Raw genomic sequence first — 21,710 nt, 5'->3', positions numbered from 1 at the left:
TTAGAAGGACCTTCCTCAGAGGCGACCTTCAAGGTGGCAGAGATGACATCATCACTAGGTCTGCATACCAGATCCTGTGAGGCCAAGCAGGAGCTATTAGAATAACCAACCCTCTCTCCTGTTTGATATGAGCAATAACTTGTGGAAGGAGAGCAAACGGAGAAAACAGATAAGCTAGACGGAACACCCAAGGAACTGCCAGAGCATCTATCAAAGCTGCCTGCTGATCTCTTGACCTTGAACCGTACCTTGGAAGATTGGCGTTCTGCCGAGACACCATCAGATCCAACTCCGGTACCCCCCATTTGAGGGTTAACCTGGAGAACACCTCCGGATGGAGAGCCCACTCCCCAGGATGCAATGACTGTCTGCTCAGGAAATCCGCTTTCCAATTGTCCACTCCAGGAATATGGATGGCAGATAATAATTCCGCCCACTGAATAATCAGAGCCACCTCCTTCATGGCTAACGAACTCCGAGTTCCTCCCTGGTGGTTGATGTAAGCCACTGAGGTGATGTTGTCTGACTGGAATCTGATAAACCGGGCTACTGAGGCCAAGACATCAGAGCATTGTAAATCGCTCTCAACTCCAAGATGCTTATTGGGGGAGCAGATTCCTCCCGAGTCCAAAGTCCCTGGCGCCTTTAACAAGTTCCAGACTGCTCCCCAGCCTAGCAGACTGGCATCCATGGTCACAATCATCCAGGAAGGTCTCTGGAAACATGTGCCTGAAACAAATGCTCCTGAGAAAACCACCACGGAAGAGAGAGTCTCTTGTCGACAGATATAGACCTATCCTCTGAGACTTTCTGTTCCATTGCCTGAGCATACATAACTGCAAAGCTCTCAAATGGAATCTAGCAAAGGGAATGATGTCCATGGAAGCGACCATCAGACCAATTACCTCCATACATTGAGCTACTGATGGCCGAACAGTAGACTGTAGAGAGAGACAAGAGGAGAGAAGTTTGGATTTTCTAACATCCGTCAGAAAATTTTCCATAGATAGGGAATCTATTATGGTCCCTAAGTAAACCACCCTTGTAGCTGGAACAAGGAAACTCTTTCCCAGATTCACTTTTCATCCGTGGGAAAGTAGAAAAGACAACAAGATCTCTGTATGAGAGCTTGCTTGTTAAAAAAGATGGCGCCTGAACCAATATGTCATCCAGGTACGGCACCGCCGCCTCTGCAATTCCTCGAGACCTGATCACTCTCAAAAGAGCCCCCAGAACCGTTGAGAAAATTCTGGGAGCTGTGACAAGGCCAAACGGAAGAGCCACAAACTGAAAGTGATTGTCTAGAAAGGTGAATCTCAGGAATTTGTGATGATCCTTGTGGATAGGAACATGAAGATACACATCCTTCAAATCTATGGTTGTCATGAACTGACCCTCTTGGATCAAGGGAAGAATGGAACAAATGTTTTCCATTTTGAAGGATGGTACCCTGAGAAACTTGTTGAGGTACTTTAGATCTAATATGAGTTGAAAAGCTCTTTTTTGGGAACCACAAACAGATTTGAATAGAATCTTAGACCATGTTCCTTTATTGGAACTGAAACAATCACTCCCAGAGAAAAAAGATCCTGAACGCAGTTCAAGAATGCCTCTCTTTTTATCTGATCTGCAGATAATCTTGAGAGGCGAAATCTGTCCCTGGGAGGAAGGGATTTGAATTCTATCTTGTAACCCTGATATACTTTGCCCACAGCCCTATACTAAATTACAAAAGTTAACAGCTCTATTACCTTACCAGCCCTGAACAGGGCCCTTTGCGGGGCATGCCCCAAAGAAAACAGCTCTTTTGCCTGTAAAAAAAACCCACAATCCCCCCCCCCACATTACAACCCACCACCCACATACCCCTACTCTAACCCAAACCCCCCTTAAATAAACCTAACACTACCCCCCTGAAGATCTCCCTACCTTGAGTCGTGTTCACCCAGCCTGGCCGAAGTCTTCATCCGATGGGGCAGAAGAGGACATCCAGACCGGCAGAAGTCTTCATCCAAGCGGGGCAAGAAGAGGTCTTCCATCCATCATACAAGTACCAAAATACAAACAAACACTAAATTACCAAAAATAATAAAATATTACAATAATTTTAATCTAATTACACCTAATCTAAGCCCCCTACTAGCTATTAATATAGCTACAATATAACTAATAGTTACATTGTAGCTATTTTAGGATTTATATGTATTTTACAGGCAACTTTGTATTTATTTTAACTAGGTACAATAGTTATTAAATAGTTAATAACTATTTAATAACTACCTAGCTAAAATAAATACAAATTTACCTGTAAAATAAATCATAACCTAAGTTACAATTACACCTAACACTACACTATCATTAAATTAACTAAATAAATGAATCCTATATAAAACTAAAGACTTACCTGTAAAATAAACCCTAATATAGCTGCAATATAACTAATAGTTACATTGTAGCTATTTTAGCATTTATATTTATTGTACAGGCAACTTTGTATTCATTTTAACTAGGTTCAATAGCTATTAAATAGATATTGACTATTTAATAGCTACCTAGTTAAAATAATTACAAAATTGCCTGTAAAATAAATCCTAACCTAAGTTACAATTAAACCTAACACTACACTATCATTAAATAAATTAACTACAAGTACCTACAATTAAATACAATTAAAAAAACTAAACTAAAGTACAAACCCCCCCCCACTAAATTACAAAAAATAAAAAAATATTACAAGAATTTTAAACTAATTACACCTAATCTAAGCCCCCTAATAAAATAACAAAGCCCCCCAAAATAAAAAAATGCCCTACCCTATACTAAATTACAAAAGTAATCAGCTCTATTACCTTACCAGCCCTGAACAGGGCCTTTTGCGGGGCATGCCCCAAAGAAAACAGCTCTTTTGCCTGTAAAAAAAAACACAATACCCCCCCCCCCCACATTACAACCCACCACCCACATACCCCTACTCTAACCCAAACCCCCCTTAAATAAACCTAACACTACCCCCCTGAAGATCTCTCTACCGTGTCTTCACCCAGCGGGCCGAAGTCTTCATCCGATGGGGCAGAAGAGGACATCCAGACCGGCAGAAGTCTTCATCCAAGCGGGGCAAGAAGAGGTCTTCCATCCATCAGAAAAGTACAAAAAAACAAACAAACACTAAATTAGCAAAAATAATAAAATATTACAATAATTTTAAACTAATTACACCTAATCTAAGCCCCCTACTAGCTATTAATATAGCTACAATATAACTAATAGTTACATTGTAGCTATTTTAGGATTTATATTTATTTTACAGGCAACTTTGTATTTATTTTAACTAGGTACAATAGCTATTAAATAGTTAATAACTATTTAATAACTACCTAGCTAAAATAAATACAAATTTACCTGTAAAATGAACCCTAACCTAAGTTACAATTACACCTAACACTACACTGTCATTAAATTAACTAAATAAATTAATCCTATATAAAACTAAATACTTACCTGTAAAATAAACCCTAATATAGCTACAATATAACTAATAGTTACATTGTAGCTATTTTAGCATTTATATTTATTTTACAGGCAACTTTGTATTTATTTTAACTAGGTACAATAGCTATTAAATAGATATTTACTGTTTAATAGCTACCTAGTTAAAATAATTACAAAATTACCTGTAAAATAAATCCTAACCTAAGTTACTATTAAACCTAACACTACACTATCATTAAATAAATTAACTACAAGTACCTACAATTAAATACAATGAAATAAACTAAACTAAAGTACAAAAAAAACAAATACTAAATTACAAAAAATATAAAAAATTACAAGAATTTTAAAATAATTACACCTAATCTAAGCCCCCTAATAAAATAACAAAGCCCCCCAAAATAAAAAAATGCCCTACCCTATACTAAATTACAAAAGTAATCAGCTCTATTACCTTACCAGCCCTGAACAGGGCCTTTTGCGGGGCATGCCCCAAAGAAAACAGCTCTTTTGCCTGTAAAAAAAAACACAATACCCCCCCCCCACATTACAACCCACCACCCACATACCCCTACTCTAACCCAAACCCCCCTTAAATAAACCTAACACTACCCCCCTGAAGATCTCTCTACCGTGTCTTCACCCAGCGGGCCGAAGTCTTCATCCGATCGGGCAGAAGAGGACATCCAGACCGGCAGAAGTCTTCATCCAAGCGGGGCAAGAAGAGGTCTTCCATCCATCAGAAGTCTTGATCCAGGCGGCATCTTCTCTGTTCATCCATCCGGAGCGGAGCGGCAGCATCCTGAAGACATCCCACGCAGAGCATCCTCTTCTTTCTTGATCCGACGACTAGGTGACTGTACCTTTAAGTGACGTCATCCAAGATGGCGTCCCTTGAATTCCGATTGGCTGATAGGATTCTATCAGCCAATCGGAATTAAGGTAGGAAAAATCTGATTGGCTGATTCAATCAGCCAATCAGATTCAAGTTCAATCCGATTGGCTGATGGAATCAGCCAATCAGATTGACCTCGCATTCTATTGGCTGTTCCGATCAGCCAATAGAATGCGAGCTCAATCTGATTGGCTGATTGGATCAGCCAATCGGATTGAACTTGAATCTGATTGGCTGATTGAATCAGCCAATCAGATTTTTCCTACCTTAATTCCGATTGGCTGATAGAATCCTATCAGCCAATCGGAATTCAAGGGACGCCATCTTGGATGACGTCACTTAAAGGTACAGTCACCTAGTCGTCGGATCAAGAAAGAAGAGGATGCTCTGCGTGGGATGTCTTCAGGATGCTGCCGCTCCGCTCCGGATGGATGAACAGAGAAGATGCCGCCTGGATCAAGACTTCTGATGGATGGAAGACCTCTTCTTGCCCCGCTTGGATGAAGACTTCTGCCGGTCTGGATGTCCTCTTCTGCCCGATCGGATGAAGACTTCGGCCCGCTGGGTGAAGACACGGTAGAGAGATCTTCAGGGGGGTAGTGTTAGGTTTATTTAAGGGGGGTTTGGGTTAGAGTAGGGGTATGTGGGTGGTGGGTTGTAATGTGGGGGGGGGTATTGTGTTTTTTTTTACAGGCAAAAGAGCTGTTTTCTTTGGGGCATGCCCCGCAAAAGGCCCTGTTCAGGGCTGGTAAGGTAATAGAGCTGTTAACTTTTGTAATTTAGTATAGGGTAGGGCATTTTTTTTTGGGGGGGGGCTTTGTTATTTTATTAGGGGGCTTAGATTAGGTGTAATTAGTTTAAAATTCTTGTAATATTTTTTTATTTTTTGTAATTTAGTGGGGGGGGTTTTGTACTTTAGTTTAGTTTTTTAAATTGTATTTAATTGTAGGTACTTGTAGTTAATTTATTTAATGATAGTGTAGTGTTAGGTTTAATTGTAACTTAGGTTAGGATTTATTTTACAGGTAATTTTGTAATTATTTTAACTAGGTAGCTATTAAATAGTCAATATCTATTTAATAGCTATTGAACCTAGTTAAAATAAATACAAAGTTGCCTGTACAATAAATATAAATGCTAAAATAGCTACAATGTAACTATTAGTTATATTGCAGCTATATTAGGGTTTATTTTACAGGTAAGTCTTTAGTTTTATATAGGATTCATTTATTTAGTTAATTTAATGATAGTGTAGTGTTAGGTGTAATTGTAACTTAGGTTATGATTTATTTTACAGGTAAATTTGTATTTATTTTAGCTAGGTAGTTATTAAATAGTTATTAACTATTTAATAGCTATTGTACCTAGTTAAAATAAATACAAAGTTGCCTGTAAAATAAATATAAATCCTAAAATAGCTACAATGTAACTATTAGTTATATTGAAGCTATATTAATAGCTAGTCGGGGGCTTAGATTAGGTGTAATTAGTTTAAAATTATTGTAATATTTTATTATTTTTTGTAATTTAGTGTTTGTTTGTATTTTGGTACTTGTATGATGGATGGAAGACCTCTTCTTGCCCCGCTTGGATGAAGACTTCTGCCGGTCTGGATGTCCTCTTCTGCCCCATCGGATGAAGACTTCGGCCCGGCTGGGTGAACACGACTCAAGGTAGGGAGATCTTCAGGGGGGTAGTGTTAGGTTTATTTAAGGGGGGTTTGGGTTAGAGTAGGGGTATGTGGGTGGTGGGTTGTAATGTGGGGGGGGGATTGTGTTTTTTTTTTACAGGCAAAAGAGCTGTTTTCTTTGGGGCATGCCCCGCAAAGGGCCCTGTTCAGGGCTGGTAAGGTAATAGAGCTGTTAACTTTTGTAATTTAGTATAGGGTAGGGCATTTTTTTATTTTGGGGGGCTTTGTTATTTTATTAGGGGGCTTAGATTAGGTGTAATTATTTCAAAATTCTTGTAATATTTTTTTAATTTTTGTAATTTAGTGTTTGTTTTTTTTGTAATTTAGTGGGGGGGTTTTGTACTTTAGTTTATTTAATTGTAGATAATTGTAGGTACTTGTAGTTAATTTATTTAATGACAGTGTAGTGTTAGGTTTAATTGTAACTTAGGTTAGGATTTATTTTACAGGTAATTTTGTAATTATTTTAACTAGGTAGCTATTAATTAGTCAATAACTATTTAATAGCTTTTGTACCTAGTTAAAATAAATACAAAGTTGCCTGTAAAATAAATATAAATGCTAAAATAGCTACAATGTAACTATTAGTTATATTGCAGCTATCTTAGGGTTTATTTTACAGGTAAGTATTTTGTTTTAAATATGATTCATTTATTTAGTTAATTTAATGATAGTGTAGTGTTAGGTGTAATTGTAACTTAGGTTAGGATTTATTTTACAGGTAAATTTGTATTTATTTTAGCTAGGTAGTTATTAAATAGTTATTAACTATTTAATAACTATTGTACCTAGTTAAAATAAATACAAAGTTGCCTGTAAAATAAAAATAAATCCTAAAATAGCTACAATGTAACTATTAGTTATATTGCAGCTATCTTAGGGTTTATTTTACAGGTAAGTCTTTAGTTTTAAATAGGATTCATTTATTTAACTATAGTAAACTTATTTCGTTTTATTTAAATTATATTTAAGTTAGGGGGTGTTAGTGTTAGGGTTAGACTTAGGTTTAGGGGTTAATAACCTTATTATAGTAGCGGCGACGTTGGGGGCGGGAGATTAGGGGTTAATAATTGTAGGTAGGTGGCGGCGATGTTAGGGAGGGCAGATTAGGGGTTAATAAAATGTATTATAGTGTTTGCGAGGCAGGAGTGCGGCGGTTTAGGGGTTAATACATTTATTATAGTGGCGGCGATTTGCGGTCGGCAGATTAGGGGTTAATACTTGTAGTTAGATTGTGGTGACGTTGGGGGGAGGCAGATTAGGGGTTAATAACTATAATGTAGGGGTCGGCGGTGTTAGGGACACCAGATTAGGGGTTAATAGCTATAATGTAGGCGGCGGCGATATCGGGTCGGCAGATTAGGGGTTAATACTTGTAGTTAGATTGCGGCGATGTTGGGGGGGGGCAGATTAGGGGTTAATAACTATAATGTAGGGGTCGGCGGTGTTAGGGACAGCAGATTAGGGGTTAATAGTTATAATGTAGGCGGCGGCGATATCGGGTCGGCAGATTAGGGGTTAATACTTGTAGTTAGATTGCGGCGACGTTGGGGGAGGCAGATTAGGGGTTAATAACTATAATGTAGGGGTCGGCGGTGTTAGGGACAGCAGATTAGGGGTTAATAGCTATAATGTAGGCGGCGGCGATATCGGGTCGGCAGATTAGGGGTTAATACTTGTAGTTAGATTGCGGCGACGTTGGGGGAGGCAGATTAGGGGTTAATAACTATAATGTAGGGGTCGGCGGTGTTAGGGACAGCAGATTAGGGGTTAATACGTATAATGTAGGTTGCGGCGATATCCGATCGGCAGATTAGGGGTTAAATAATGTTATTATAGGGTTTGCGATGTGGGGGGGCCTCGGCTTAGTGGTTCATAGGTAGTTTATGGGTGTTAGTGACTTAGTGTACTAAATGGGTGTTAGTGTACTAAAAACATACCGAATTTCGGAACGGAATAGAACCGAATTCAGCCGAATCCGAATAAATCCGAAACGAATTTATTCGGATCCGAATAAATCCGAAACGAATTTATTCAAATTTTGCCGAATCCGATTTGATCCGAAACGAAATTCGAAAAGTCCGAATCGATCCGAACCGAAAACGAACCGAATTTTTTAGCCGTGCACATGTCTAATACTGAGGCTTCCTACCCTCCTCCAAAATGAGAGAGAGACACAGCAGGCAGCCCACAAACCATTCCACTAACAATCAGAATTGAAGAGAAAACGCTACTTCAGTGCGTGTCGGAAGAGCGATTGGTCACATGACCGGCCGACCGGATCTACGCAGCTAAGTAAGAGTGCGTGTTCCTGGCAAAACACCTAACTGCCTGAAAAAATTAGAGCCACTCTAAATAACAAGCCTCAAAAGTGCAGCATATACAAAGAGCCCCAACAAGGAAACTTTTCCCATACTAGGAAAAAACATAATTTATGCTTACCTGATAAATTAATTTCTCTTGTGATGTATCGGGTCCACGGATTCACCCTTACTTGTGGGATATTCTCCTCCCCTACAGGAAGTGGCAAAGAGAGCACCCACAGCAGAGCTGCCTATATAGCTCCCCCCTTAACTCCACCCCCCAGTCATTCGACCGAAGGCTAGGAAGAAAAAGGAGAAACCATAGGGTGCAGTGGTGACTGAAAGTTTAAAAATAAAAATATATATGCCTGTTTTAAAATACAGGGCGGGCCGTGGACTCGATACATCACAATAGAAATAAATTTATCAGGTAAGCATAAATTATGTTTTCTCTTGTAAGATGTATTGAGTCCACGGATTCATCCTTACTTGTGGGATACCTATACCAAAGCTTTAGGACACGGATGAAGGGAGGGACAAGACAGGGACCTTAAACGGAAGGTACCACTGCTTGTAGAACCTTTCTCCCAAAAATAGCCTCCGAAGAAGCAAAAGTATCGAATTTGTAAAATTTGGAAAAAGTATGAAGCGAAGACCAAGTCGCCGCCTTACAAATCTGTTCAACAGAAGCCTCATTTTTAAAAGCCCATGTGGAAGCCACAGCTCTAGTAGAATGAGTAGTAATCCTTTCAGGAGGCTGCCGTCCAGCAGTTTCATAGACCTCTCCACTTACCAGAATAAACAACAAACAAAGAAGATGTTTGACGGAAATCTTTAGTTGCTTGTAAGTAGAATTTTAAAGCACGAACCACATCAAGATTGTGTAACAGACGTTCCTTCTTAGATGAAGGATTAGGACACAAAGAAGGAACCACAATCTCTTGATTGATATTCTTATTAGAAACAACCTTAGGAAGAAACCCAGGTTTGGTACGTAAAACCACCTTATCTGCATGGAAAACAAGGTAAGGGGAATCACATTGTAAAGCAGATAGCTCAGAAACTCTTTGAGCCGAAGAGATAGCTACTAAAAACAAAACTTTCCAAGATAAAAGCTTAATATCTATGGAATGCATAGGTTCAAACGGAACCCCTTGAAGAACATTAAGAACTAAGTTTAGGCTCCATGGCGGAGTAATAGGTTTAAATACAGGCTTGATTCTGACCAAAGCCTGACTAAATGCTTTAACGTCTGGGACATCTGTCAGACGTTTGTGAAGTAGAATAAACAAAGCAGATATTTGACCCTTAAGAGAACTAGCAGATAATCCCTTCTCCAAACCATTTTGGAGAAAAGACAATATTCTAGGAATCCTAATCTTACTCCATGAGTAACCTTTGGATTCACACCAATAAAGATATTTGCACCAAATCTTATGATAAATCTTCCTGGTGACAGGCTTTCTAGCCTGAATCAGGGTATCAATGACCGATTCAGAGAAACCACGCTTTGATAAAATCATGCGTTTAATCTCCAAGCAGTCAGACGCAGAGAAATTAGATTTGGATGCGTGAACGGGCCTTGAATTAGAAGGTCCCGCCTCATTGGCAGAGTCCACGGTGGAACCGAGGACATGTCCACTAGGTCTGCATACCAAGTCCTGCGTGGCCACGCAGGAGCTATCAGAATTACCGAAGCTCTCTCCTGCTTGATTCTGGCAACCAGACGTGGAAGGAGAGGAAACGGTGGAAATACATAAGCCAGATTGAAGGACCAAGGCACTGCTAGAGCATCTATCAGTAGCGCCTTGGGATCCCGGGACCTGGACCCGTAACGAGGAAGTTTGGCATTTTGACGAGACGCCATCAGATCCAATTCTGGAGTGCCCCATAGCTGAATCAGCTGGGCGAATACCTCCGGATGGAGTTCCCACTCCCCCGGATGAAGAGTCTGACGACTTAGAAAATCCGCCTCCCAGTTCTCTACTCCTGGGATGTGGATTGCTGAGAGATGGCAAGAGTGATCCTCTGCCCACCGAATTATTTTGGTTACCTCCATCATCGCTAGAGAACTCCTTGTTCCTCCCTGATGATTGATATAAGCTACAGTCGTGATGTTGTCCGACTGAAACCTGATGAATTTGGCCGCAGCAAGCTGAGGGCACGCCTGAAGCGCATTGAAAATCGCTCTCAGTTCTAAAATGTTTATCGGGAGGAGAGCTTCCTCCCGAGACCATAAGCCCTGTGCTTTCAGGGAGTTCCAGACTGCGCCCCAGCCTAACAGGCTGGCATCTGTCGTTACAATGAGCCTCTCTGGCCTGTGGAAGCACATTCCCTGAGACAGGTGGTCCTGAGACAACCACCAGAGAAGAGAATCTCTGGTCTCCTGGTCCAGATGCAGTTGAGGAGATAAGTCTGCATAATCCCCATTCCACTGTTTGAGCATGCATAGTTGCAGTGGTCTGAGGTGTAGACGGGCAAAAGGAACTATGTCCTTTGCGGCTACCATGAGTCTGATTACCTCCATACACTGAGCCACTGATGGCCGAGGAATGGAATGAAGAGCTCGGCAAGTGGCTAAGAGTTTTAACTTTCTGACCTCCATCAGAAAAAATTTCATTTCTACCGAGTCTATCAGAGTCCCTAGGAAGGAAACTCTTGTAAGAGGGAAGAGAGAACTCTTGTAAGAGAGAAGAGAGTTGGGAAGCCAACACGATGTCTGTGTGAGACTTGGCTAGCTGGAAAGTCGATGCCTGAATTAAAATGTCATCTAGATAAGGCGCCACTGCTATGCCCCGTGGTCGTAGAACCGCCAGAAGGGACCCTAGCACTTTTGTGAAAATTCTGGGAGCTGTGGCCAACCCGAAGGGAAGGGTCACAAACTGGTAATGCCTGTCCAGAAAGGCGAATCTGAGGAATTGATGATGATCTCTGTGAATAGGGATGTGTAGATACGCATCCTTTAAGTCCACTGTAGTCATATATTGACCCTCCTGGGCAGAATAGTCTGAATAGTCTCCATCTTGAATGATGGAACTTTGAGAAACTTGTTTAGAATTTTGAGATCCAAGATTGGTCTGAAAGTTCCCTCTTTCTTGGGAACCACAAACAGGTTTGAATAAAACCCTAGCCCCTGTTCCTCCTTTGGGACTGGGCGAATCACCCCCATGGTAAGTAGGTCTTCTACACAGCGTAAGAACGCCTCTCTCTTTGTCTGGTTTACAGACAATCGAGAAATATGAAATCTCCCCCTTGGAAGGGAGCCCTTGAATTCCAGAAGATATCCCTGGGACACAATTTCTAAAGCCCAGGGTCCTGAACATCTCTCGCCCAAGCCTGAGCGAAGAGAGAAAGTCTGCCCCCTACTAGATCCGGTCCCGGATCGGGGGCTACCCCTTCATGCTGTCTTAGAGGCAGCTGCAGGCTTCTTGGCCTGTTTACCCTTGTTCCAAGCCTGGTTAGGTCTCCAGACTGACTTGGATTGGGCAAAATTCCCCTCTTGCTTTGTAGCAGAGGAAGCTTAAGCGGGACCACTCTTAAAGTTCCGAAAGGAACGAAAATTATTTTGTTTGGCCCTCATCTTATTTGATCTATCCTGAGGGAGGGCATGACCTTTCCCTCCAGTGATGTCTGAAATAATCTCCTTCAGTTCAGGCCCGAATAGGGTCTTACCTTTGAAAGCAATGTTCAAAAGTTTAGATTTAGATTACACATCAGCAGACCAGGACTTAAGCAATAACGCCCTGCGTGCTAAAATGGCAAAACCTGTATTCTTTGCCGCTAATTTAGCCAGTTGAAAAGCGGCATCTGTAATAAAAGAATTAGCCAACTTAAGTGCCTTAATTCTGTCCATAATGTCCTCTAATGGAGGCTACATTTGAAGAGCCTCTTCTAGAGCCTCAAACCAGAAAGCAGCTGCAGTCGTTACAGGAACAATGCACGCAATAGGTTGGAGAGAAAAACCTTGATGAACAAAAATTTTCTTCAGGAGACCCTCTAATTTTTTATCCATAGGATCTTTGAAAGCACAACTGTCCTCGATAGGTATAGTTGTATGCTTAGACAGAGTAGAAATAGCTCCTTCCACCTTAGGAACTGTCTGCCATGAGTCCCTTATGGTATCAGATATGGGAAACATTTTCTTAAAAACAGGAGGGGGAGTGAACGGAATACCTGGTCTATCCCACTCCTTAGCAATAATATTCACAATCCTCTTAGGGACTGGAAAAACATCAGTGTAAACAGGAACCTCTAAGTATCTATCCATTTTGCACAATTTCTCTGGGACCACTATAGGGTCACAATCATCTAGAGTTGCTAATACCTCCCTAAGCAATAAGCGGAGGTGTTCAAGCTTAAATTTAAAGGCCGTCATATCAGAATCTGTCTGAGGAAGCGTCTTTCCTGAATCAGAAATTTCTCCCTCAGATAACAAATCCCTCGCCCCTTCAGAGCATTGTGAGGGTATATCAGAAACGGCTACTAAAGCGTGAGACGGCTCAGCATTTTTCCTTAACCCAGAGCTGTCCCGCTTTCCTTGTAAACCAGGCAGTTTGGACAAAACCTCAGTGAGGGTTGTATTCATAACTGTGGCCATGTCTTGTAAAGTAAATGAATGTGATGCACTAGAGGTACTTGGCGTCACTTGTGCAGGCGTTACTGGTTGTGACACTTGGGGAGAGCTAGATGGTGAACCCTCATTTACTTCTGACTGAGAATCATCTATTGCTCTATTTTTAAGTGCTAATATATGTTCTTTATAATTTATAGACATATCAGTACATTTGGGACACATTCTAAGAGGGGGTTCCACAGTGGCATCCAAACATATTGAACAAGGATTTTCCTTGGTATCAGACATGTTAAACAGGCTAGTAATGTAACAAGCAAGCTTGGAAAACACTGTAATCAAAGTAAATAACACTTAGAAATAAAACGGTACTGTGCCTTTAAGAGAAAAAAAGCTGCACAAGTTCTGCAAAACAGTGTAAAAAAGCAGTAAACTTTACGAAATTTTTACAGTATTATCTTACAGCCTTAGTAACTTTGCACAACTATGCAAATAAACAATTAACCCCTTAATGGCAAAACCGGATTGAAAAAAACGTCAAAACCGGTAAAAAAGACTTTCAGCACGATTTGTGGGGAAACAAAATCTCCTTTACAGCCCTCAAACACAGCAGGAGCAGTTGGATGACTCTTAAGGAAAAGAAACTGCGCAACTGAGGCGCGAAAATAGGCCCCTCCCACCTCACTCAATGTTTTGAGGCCTATTAGAAAAACACCTGAGTGTCTCTTAATTAACCATGTGGGTTAAAATACCCTAACAAAAGCCACAAAGACCCCTTCAGTCCCTTCAAAAAACATTATAAATGCATCATTAACTTGAACAAACAAAAAACGTGTTTTTTTGTTGTTGTTTTTTAACAGTGTCACCAGTAACAAATGAGCCCTTCAAGCAAGCTGAAATTCTCATCCAAGTGTCTGAATACAGCTTACCCTTTTCCCCATGGGGATATTGCCAGCCCTTTCTAGAATAAACACAGTCTGTCTAGAAAAACATAGACTGAACATACCTCATATGCAGCTTAGCCTGCAAACCGTTCCCCCAACTGAAGTTTTCCTGTACTCTTCAGCCCTTGTGAGAACAGCAGTGGATCTTAGTTACAAAGTGCTAAGATCATAATCCTCCTTGCAGAAATCTTCTTCTCCTTTTCTGCCAAAGAGTAAATAGTACACACCGGCACCATTTAAAATAACAAACTTTTGCTTGAGAAATAAAAAACTAACATTTTTGTCACCACACTCGCTCTGCACTTCCTAGTTACTTAGAGTAGGCAAAGAGAATGACTGGGGGGTGGAGTTAAGGGGGGAGCTATATAGGCAGCTCTGTTGTGGGTGCTCTCTTTGCCACTTCCTGTAGGGGAGGAGAATATCCCACAAGTAAGGATGAATCCGTGGACTCGATACATCTTACAAGAGAAATTAACCCCTTAGTCTCTTAATGCCACATACTTAGTGCCTGCATGCTGCCACATGAAATCCTATAAATGAAGGATTACAAATGTCCCCAAATTGCTGCAGAGTAAAATAAATCACAGAAGTGCCAATCTTCATACGTAGAAGACAAAAAAACACTTACCTGCAATCTTAGCTGTCCGGCAGGAAGACAGCTCACAAAGCATGAAAGGACACAAACTCCTTACAGAGGCCTGTAGAAAAAAGAAAGAACAGAGTAACCAACTCTAGCTTTCTATACCTAGGGCAGCAATATGTTAGGAATCAAAGTAAGCAAAACCCCACAAGTTCCTAACTGCTTAAGAGCCACCACTACTCTACTGCAGAGATTGACGTGGACTCAGCTAAACCCAAATCCTTGCTTACAGGGAAAGGCACCCAAAAAGGATTCAATTCTTCAGACACCAAAACTTCACCTCCTCCATTGACAGAGGCAAAGAGAATGACTGGGGATTAAGGGTAGGGGAGTTATACTTAACAGCTTTGCTGTGGTGCTCTTTGCCGCCTCCTGCTGGCCAGGAGTGATATTCCCACTAGTAATTGAATCACATGGACTCTCCATATCTTAGGAAAGAAAATTGTGCTTTGTACTAACTCCCTAGAGAGACAAAAAAACAAAGTCTGTAATCTGGAAATGTTGCAAATCCAATAGCTAGTTTAGAGTAGACCAAAAATGAGGTGAATCTAGAGTTTTCCTGGGCATTTACGAATTACACATGCTTTAGGGTTTGCAGAGAGGAACAAGTATTTATGTTATGTCTAGAGGAACAATACATGTTCCACCCTGCATACCCTGAAGCATGCATAAGTCATAAGTGTTCAGGAAAACATGGCCAAAGTGGCACCACTAGGTGGATCTAGTACACTGGTTTTCAAACTTGTAGTCAAGCCTCCATAACAGACCAGATTTTTAGGGTTTCCTTGGGTGAGAGCAGTTTAAATACCCATTTTTACTAATCAGCTGATTATTTCACCTGTGCTCTAATTCAGCTATCCTCAAAATCCGGCCTGTTAAAGGGACAGTCAACATCAGATTTTTTGTTGTTTAAAAATATAAATTATCCCATTATTACCCATTCCCCAGTTTTGTTTAACAACATAGTTCTAATAATACACGTTTTACCTCTGTAATGACCTTGTATCTAAGCCTCTGCAAACTGTCCCCTTATTTCAGCTCTTTTGACTTGCATTTTAGCCAATCAGTGCTCACAAATAAATTTGTGAGCTCAATGTTATTTATGTTATCTATATGAAACTCATGAACTAATGCCCTCTAGTGGTGAAAAAATGTCAAAATGCATTCAGATTAGAGGCGGCCTTCAAGGTCTAAGAAATAAGCATATGAACCTCCTAGGTTGAGCTTTCAACTAAGAATACCAAGAAGAGAACAAAGCAAAATTGGTGGTAAAAGTAAATTGGAAAGTTGTTTAAAATGACATGCCCTATTTAAATCATGAAAGTTTTTTTGGGACTTGACTGTCCCTTTAAGGATGCCTAAGGACATGTTTATAAACCAGTGATCTAGCATATCAAAGGGTTTTAGCACAAAAGTGAAATAAGAACAGGGCAGCAGAGGAAGGTAACATAGCGTTAGGGAAGAGAGAATTCACAACATGATTTTTAAAGGTGGAACAAGTAGGGGAATGGAAACGATTATGGCGAAGGTACAGAAGGCAAAGGATATAGGAAAGTACAAATGCCAGGTCACTGATAAAAGGACCATAAAACACCCTTTACCTTTAAATACATCATTTATTCTACAGTTCCAAACTGCTCCCAAAGTATGTAACAATATATGAGATTTGAATTTGAAATAAGATACAATGTTCTCAAGCTAATGTGAGTCTTTTAGGCCAAGTCTCATGTACTTTCATATCAATACACATACAGGTCTAAAACATATTTCTGATACAAATGATTGTGGTGGAAACAACGTTTTAAATTGATCAGAACCCAGGCATGAAGTAACCTAAAAAACTAATATTTCGAGTGCCCTATGTCAAGTTCCACCTTCCATTAAAAAGGGGGTACATTATAGGAGTCAATTTGCAAAAACATCTTAAAGGGACACTAATACCAAAATGTATGATTCAGATAGAGCATGCAATTAAAAACAACTTTTCAATATACTCTTATTATCAAATTTGCTTTCTTCCTTTGGTATCCTTTGTTGAAAAACATACCTAGGTAGGCTCAGGAGCAGCATTGAACTACTGGGAGTTAAAGGGACACTAAACACAATTTTTTTCTTTTGTGATTCAGATAGAGCATGACATTTTATGCAACTTTCTAATTTACTCCTATAATAACATTTTCTTCATTCTCTTGGTATCTTTATTTGAAATGCAAGAATGTAAGTTTAGATGCCGGCCCATTTTTGGTGAACAACCTGGGTTGTCCTTGCTGATTGGTGGATAAATTCATCCACCAATAAAAAAAAATGCTGTCCATAGTTCTAAACAAAAAAAAAAGCTTAGATGCCTTCTTTTTCAAATAAAGATAGCAAGAGAACGAAGAAAAATTGATACTAGGAGTAAATTAGAAAGTTACTTAACATTGCATGCTCTATCTGAATCATGAAAGAAAAAAATGTGGGTTCAATGTCCCTTTAACTACTGATTGGTGGCTGCACATATATGCCTCCTCATTAGCTCACCCAATGTGTTCAGCTAGCTCCCAATTGTGCATTGCTGCTCATTCAACAAAGTATACCCAGAGAATGAAGCACATGTATTAAAATAAATAAGTAGGAAATTGTATGCTCTATCCGAATCATGAAAGAAAGAATTTGGGTTTCATGTCCCTCTAAATAGTCTGTTCCCTGACAGCTGAAATCAGGACCTGTATAACAACCTTTTGAAACTGAATTCTCATTTCTGAATTACATTTATTACACTGTTATACTGTATCGTTTTTGGATCCCACACTTGTAAACTGAAATATGAATGTATGTGATGTAACTGTATACCTTATGTAAATAACTAAGACGTTAACATAATAAGCACATGGGGCGATATTACATATACGGCGCAAGTGCTGCAACCCGTACCTCCCATAATTTCACCTTGCACATCGGGGTATCCAATAAACCCCGCCGGCAGTTCATAAAGTGCCGTAAGTCGGATAAACTAGCGATGTCCAGAAATGAGCGTGAATACAAATTTCTGGAGTCGCTAGTGACTTATGGCACTTTAGAAACTGTCGGCGCCTAAGAAAAGTAAAAAAAAAAAAAACAACTAATCTCCCGTAAAAGTCTAACACGCCTCTCAAAAATAAGCAGACACATAAAACCTCTACATCCGCAATCCCCCCCTCTCACAAATAATAATACATTTATTAACCCCTAAACCGACAACCCCCCACAATGCAATATGCCTAATTAAACTATTAACCCCTATATCCGCCATCAAACCCACACCGCAAGTAATAACTAAATTATTAACCCCTAAATCCGCCAGCCCCAACATCGCAAACTACCTATTAAAACTATTAACCCCTAATCTGCCATTAACCCACAATGCAGATTGTGGGTTAATGGCAGATTAGGGGTTAATAGTTTTAATAGGTAGTTTGCGATGTTGGGGTTGGCGGATTTAGGGGTTAATAATTTAGTTATTACTTGCGGGAGCGCCGTGTGGGGGTGGATCCTCCACGCTCCATAGGTCCGCGGTCGCCGGTCTTCAGCTCCACGGTCATTGGTCTTCAGCTCCGCCCTCCGCTCCACACTGGATTGTTCCTGGAAGAAGAAAGAAGAGGTCGCCGCTTGGAAGAAGACTTCACCGCCTGGAACAGGACCTTCTCCGCCGGACTTCAGGAAAGGTGAGTACCAACCTGGGGGTTAGACTTAGGTTTTTTTTGGGGGGTTTGTTTTATTTAGATTAGGGATGGGCAGTAAAAGAGCTAAATGCCCTTTTAAGGGCAATGCCCAAACAAATGCCCTTTTCAGGGCAATGGGTAGTTTACGTTTCTTAGTGTTCTTTTATTTTAGGGGGTTTGGTGGGTGGGTGGGGTTTACTGTTAGGGGGGACTTTTTTTATTTTGATGTAAAAGAGCTGATTATCTTGGGGTAATGCCCTGCAAAAAGCCCTTTTAAGGGCTACTGGTAGTTTATTCTTAGAATAGGGGGTGTTTTTATTTTGAGGGGGATTTTTATTTTCATAGGGATTAGGTATAATTTTTTAAAATTTGGTAATTTTTGTTTTTTATTTTATGTAATCTTAGATTTTTTTATTTTTTGTAATTGTAGTGTTTTGACTAGACTGTCCCTTTAATTTATACTTAGTTTATTTTTATCTTTAAAGTAGTGTTAGGTTTTTTTATTTTAATGGTAACTTTAATATTTTGAAATTTAGGTAATTTGGGTACATTTAGGGGGTTAGGTTAGGGGGCTTAGTAATTTATTTGCGTTGTGGGCTTTGTCGGTTTAGAGGTTAATACTTTGATAGGTTTATTGCGTTGTGTGCTTTGCTGGTTTAGGGGTTAATAAAATAGGTTTATTGTGTTGTGGGCTTTGGTGGTTTAGGGGTTAATACTTTAATAGGTAGTTTGCGTTGTGTGCTTTGCTGGTTTAGGGGTTAATAAAATAGGTTTATTGTGTTGTGGGCTTTGGTGGTTTAGGGGTTAATACTTTAATAGGTAGTTTGCTTTGTGGGTTAATGGCAGATTAGGGGTTAATAGTTTTAATAGGTAGTTTGCGATGTTGGGGTTGGCGGATTTAGGGGTTAATAATTTAGTTATGACTTGCGGTGTGGGTTTGATGGCGTATATAGGGGTTAATACACTTTATTATTGATTGCGGTTGGGGATTGCGGTTGACAGGTATAGATATTTTGCAGGCATTTTCTGGAGTTACGGTGCTCCGATACTCTCCATTTTCGCCACGTAAGTCCTTGCGCTGAATATTGGATACCGATTGCAACGCGGTCCCATGTTAGCTTATATGAGTAAAAATTGCGGGCGATGGGTGAAATCTACGTGCCGCATTTATATGCGGCGCTGTATATAGGATACCAAAACAGCGCAAAAACCGGCGGCTTTTGCTGGCGACCCCATTATGTAATGGGGCTCAGATGTTTTAGCAGCTTATTACATTTATTGTTATACTTTCTGTGAGTTATTTACTAATTTGTTGTATATATCAGAGGGGTCGTGGTTACAGAATACTAGACACCTGGGTAGCGTGTGCTCTTTATTACATCAGGTTGCATCTCTATAGCGTTAGTTACCCCACTGCACCATGCGATAAGGAGATAAATCATTGCACTGCCCGCAGTAATGGCTACTATATGGGTGTTAAATCACTGCACTGCATGGGATAGTGGTGGAAAGGGGTTCAAGGCAGTCTTATGTGTATTACTGGCAAGAATTATTTAAAGAGACATGAAATAGTTTTAAACAACATTCCATTTTACTTATATTATCTAATTTGCTTCATTCTTTAGATATCCTTTGTTGAAGAAATAACAGTGCACATGGGTTAGCCAATCACACATTGCAATAATATTATATCACTGAATAGAACACACATTTAAAGAAAAAGAAAATAATAATTTTTATTTTTTGTTCACAGAATCACATATAATCCAACAAGATACCCCAAATATATTCCTGAAGCGTACTGTCTGTGCAAGGGCTGCTTGACTGGTCCCTACGGAGAAGAAGACTTTCACTTTCGCAGCACCCCTGTCTATATGCCTACAGTGATCTTGAGACGTACACCAGCTTGTGCTGGCGGGCGCTACATATATGTTGAGGATTATATCACTATCCCAGTTGGTTGCACCTGTGTACCAGAACAGAAGGAAACAGAGCCAGAAAGTGTCAATTCCAGTTTAGAGAAAGAAAAGTTTAAACACATTAATAAAAGTGAGAAACCGCTGTCCAACTAAATTAGGGTGCTAGATAACCAAAACAGGTCTATATTGTCGCTATAGTAAGTGGTTAGCTCATTGTTAACTTCTCCATTAGTAGAAAAATTTTGGGTAAGGCTGCTTACTACAAAGATAGATCAACAAAACCGGACTGTTGACTATCAGCTTGTAAAGCAGTTTAACTTAAATCTAATGTCTGAGGATTCTGTGATTAGTCTATGTGGCAGCTTGTATTATGTCATCAGTTTATAGCTGAATTGTAGAACATTATCTTCTGTATGGCAAGATCAGGCAGCAGGTTTTAGATCAAGTGCTAAATATTTACTTCCATGCTTTTCAGTATGGGTTGTATGCAAATGAAATCCTAAAGAGGATTTCTATATTTATATGTTCATTCCAGTTATGTGGTCATTTACACTAATAATGATGTCTAATATACATTTCCAATTCACCCATCTCTATATTGTGTTCACCAATGTTGCCCAAAACAAATACACGTAGGTTTGAGAGTCTCTGAGTTTCACTAAGTGAGCATGAATTGTTAATTTGGGAAAATCTTTTTGGAGTGTTTCCTGGTGATTTGTATATTCCCTTTTCATCATAAATCAACCTGTTTCTAAACATTTGCTGTAAGAAAGGAAATGATCTAGAAGTAAGAGGTGTTGATTACTATTCTGTACCAAGGAGCTGGTAATATACAACTGTGTCATATTATCTTAAATAAATTATTTGCTAAGATTGTGAGGTGTTGGATAATTTAAAGGGACATAAACCCCCTTTTTAATGTATGTTTAATATTTATCACTAATTAAACACTACTTTCCCAAGAGCACCATGTGACCTGAGTACCTTCATTTAGTAAAATCCAAGCAAAATAAAAATAAGTAACTGCAGTTTGATGATCACTGAAGGTCTGTTTTGTATTTTATTAATATCCAAGACAGGTACATTTTATACTCAGTGAACAAATTTAAGATGGAGAAATGAACTGTAGTAACTGGGTACAGCTAAGTGTTTTAATATAAAAATAGAAAAATGATCTCCAGGAATTTGGCGATGATGAAAATCTATAATGAGAAATGGTGAAATGATTACATTATTAGGTAATACCAGCTCATCACAATACTAGAAAATATATTTGGTTATAGAGCTACAAAAATAAAATTCGGAGTTGCAGACAGGCAACTAAAGTAATTGTATCTATAACATATACTGTAGGTAAAATTAGGGTTCACTTATACAATTGTTGTATCTATAACATATAGGTAATGTTAGGGTACAATAATACAATTGCTGGATCTATAACATAGGTAATGTCAGGGTACAATAATACAATTGCTGTATCTATAACATAGGTAATGTTAGGGTACAATAATACAATTGATGTATCTATAACATATAGGTAATGATAGGGTACAGTTATACAATTGTATCTATAACATAGG

At 39.5% G+C, this 21,710-nt stretch overlaps 1 protein-coding gene across 2 annotated transcripts in view; it reads left to right on the top strand.

The window, feature by feature from the left end:
• IL17D (interleukin 17D) overlaps window positions 1–21,094 on the top strand; it is a 56,947-nt gene extending 35,853 nt beyond the window's left edge. For both annotated transcript variants that reach the window (XM_053705054.1, XM_053705053.1), the window contains exon 3: window positions 19,965–21,094. In XM_053705054.1, coding sequence (XP_053561029.1) covers window positions 19,965–20,283 — 319 coding nt within the window. In that variant the 3' untranslated portion in view covers window positions 20,284–21,094. The remainder of the gene's footprint in view (window positions 1–19,964) is intronic.
• The last annotated feature ends 616 nt before the right edge of the window (window positions 21,095–21,710 follow it).

This window comes from Bombina bombina, chromosome 3 (assembly GCF_027579735.1).
Source record: "Bombina bombina isolate aBomBom1 chromosome 3, aBomBom1.pri, whole genome shotgun sequence".
Taxonomy (NCBI): Eukaryota; Metazoa; Chordata; class Amphibia; order Anura; family Bombinatoridae; genus Bombina; species Bombina bombina.
This window is presented reverse-complemented; position numbering and strand designations above follow the sequence as displayed.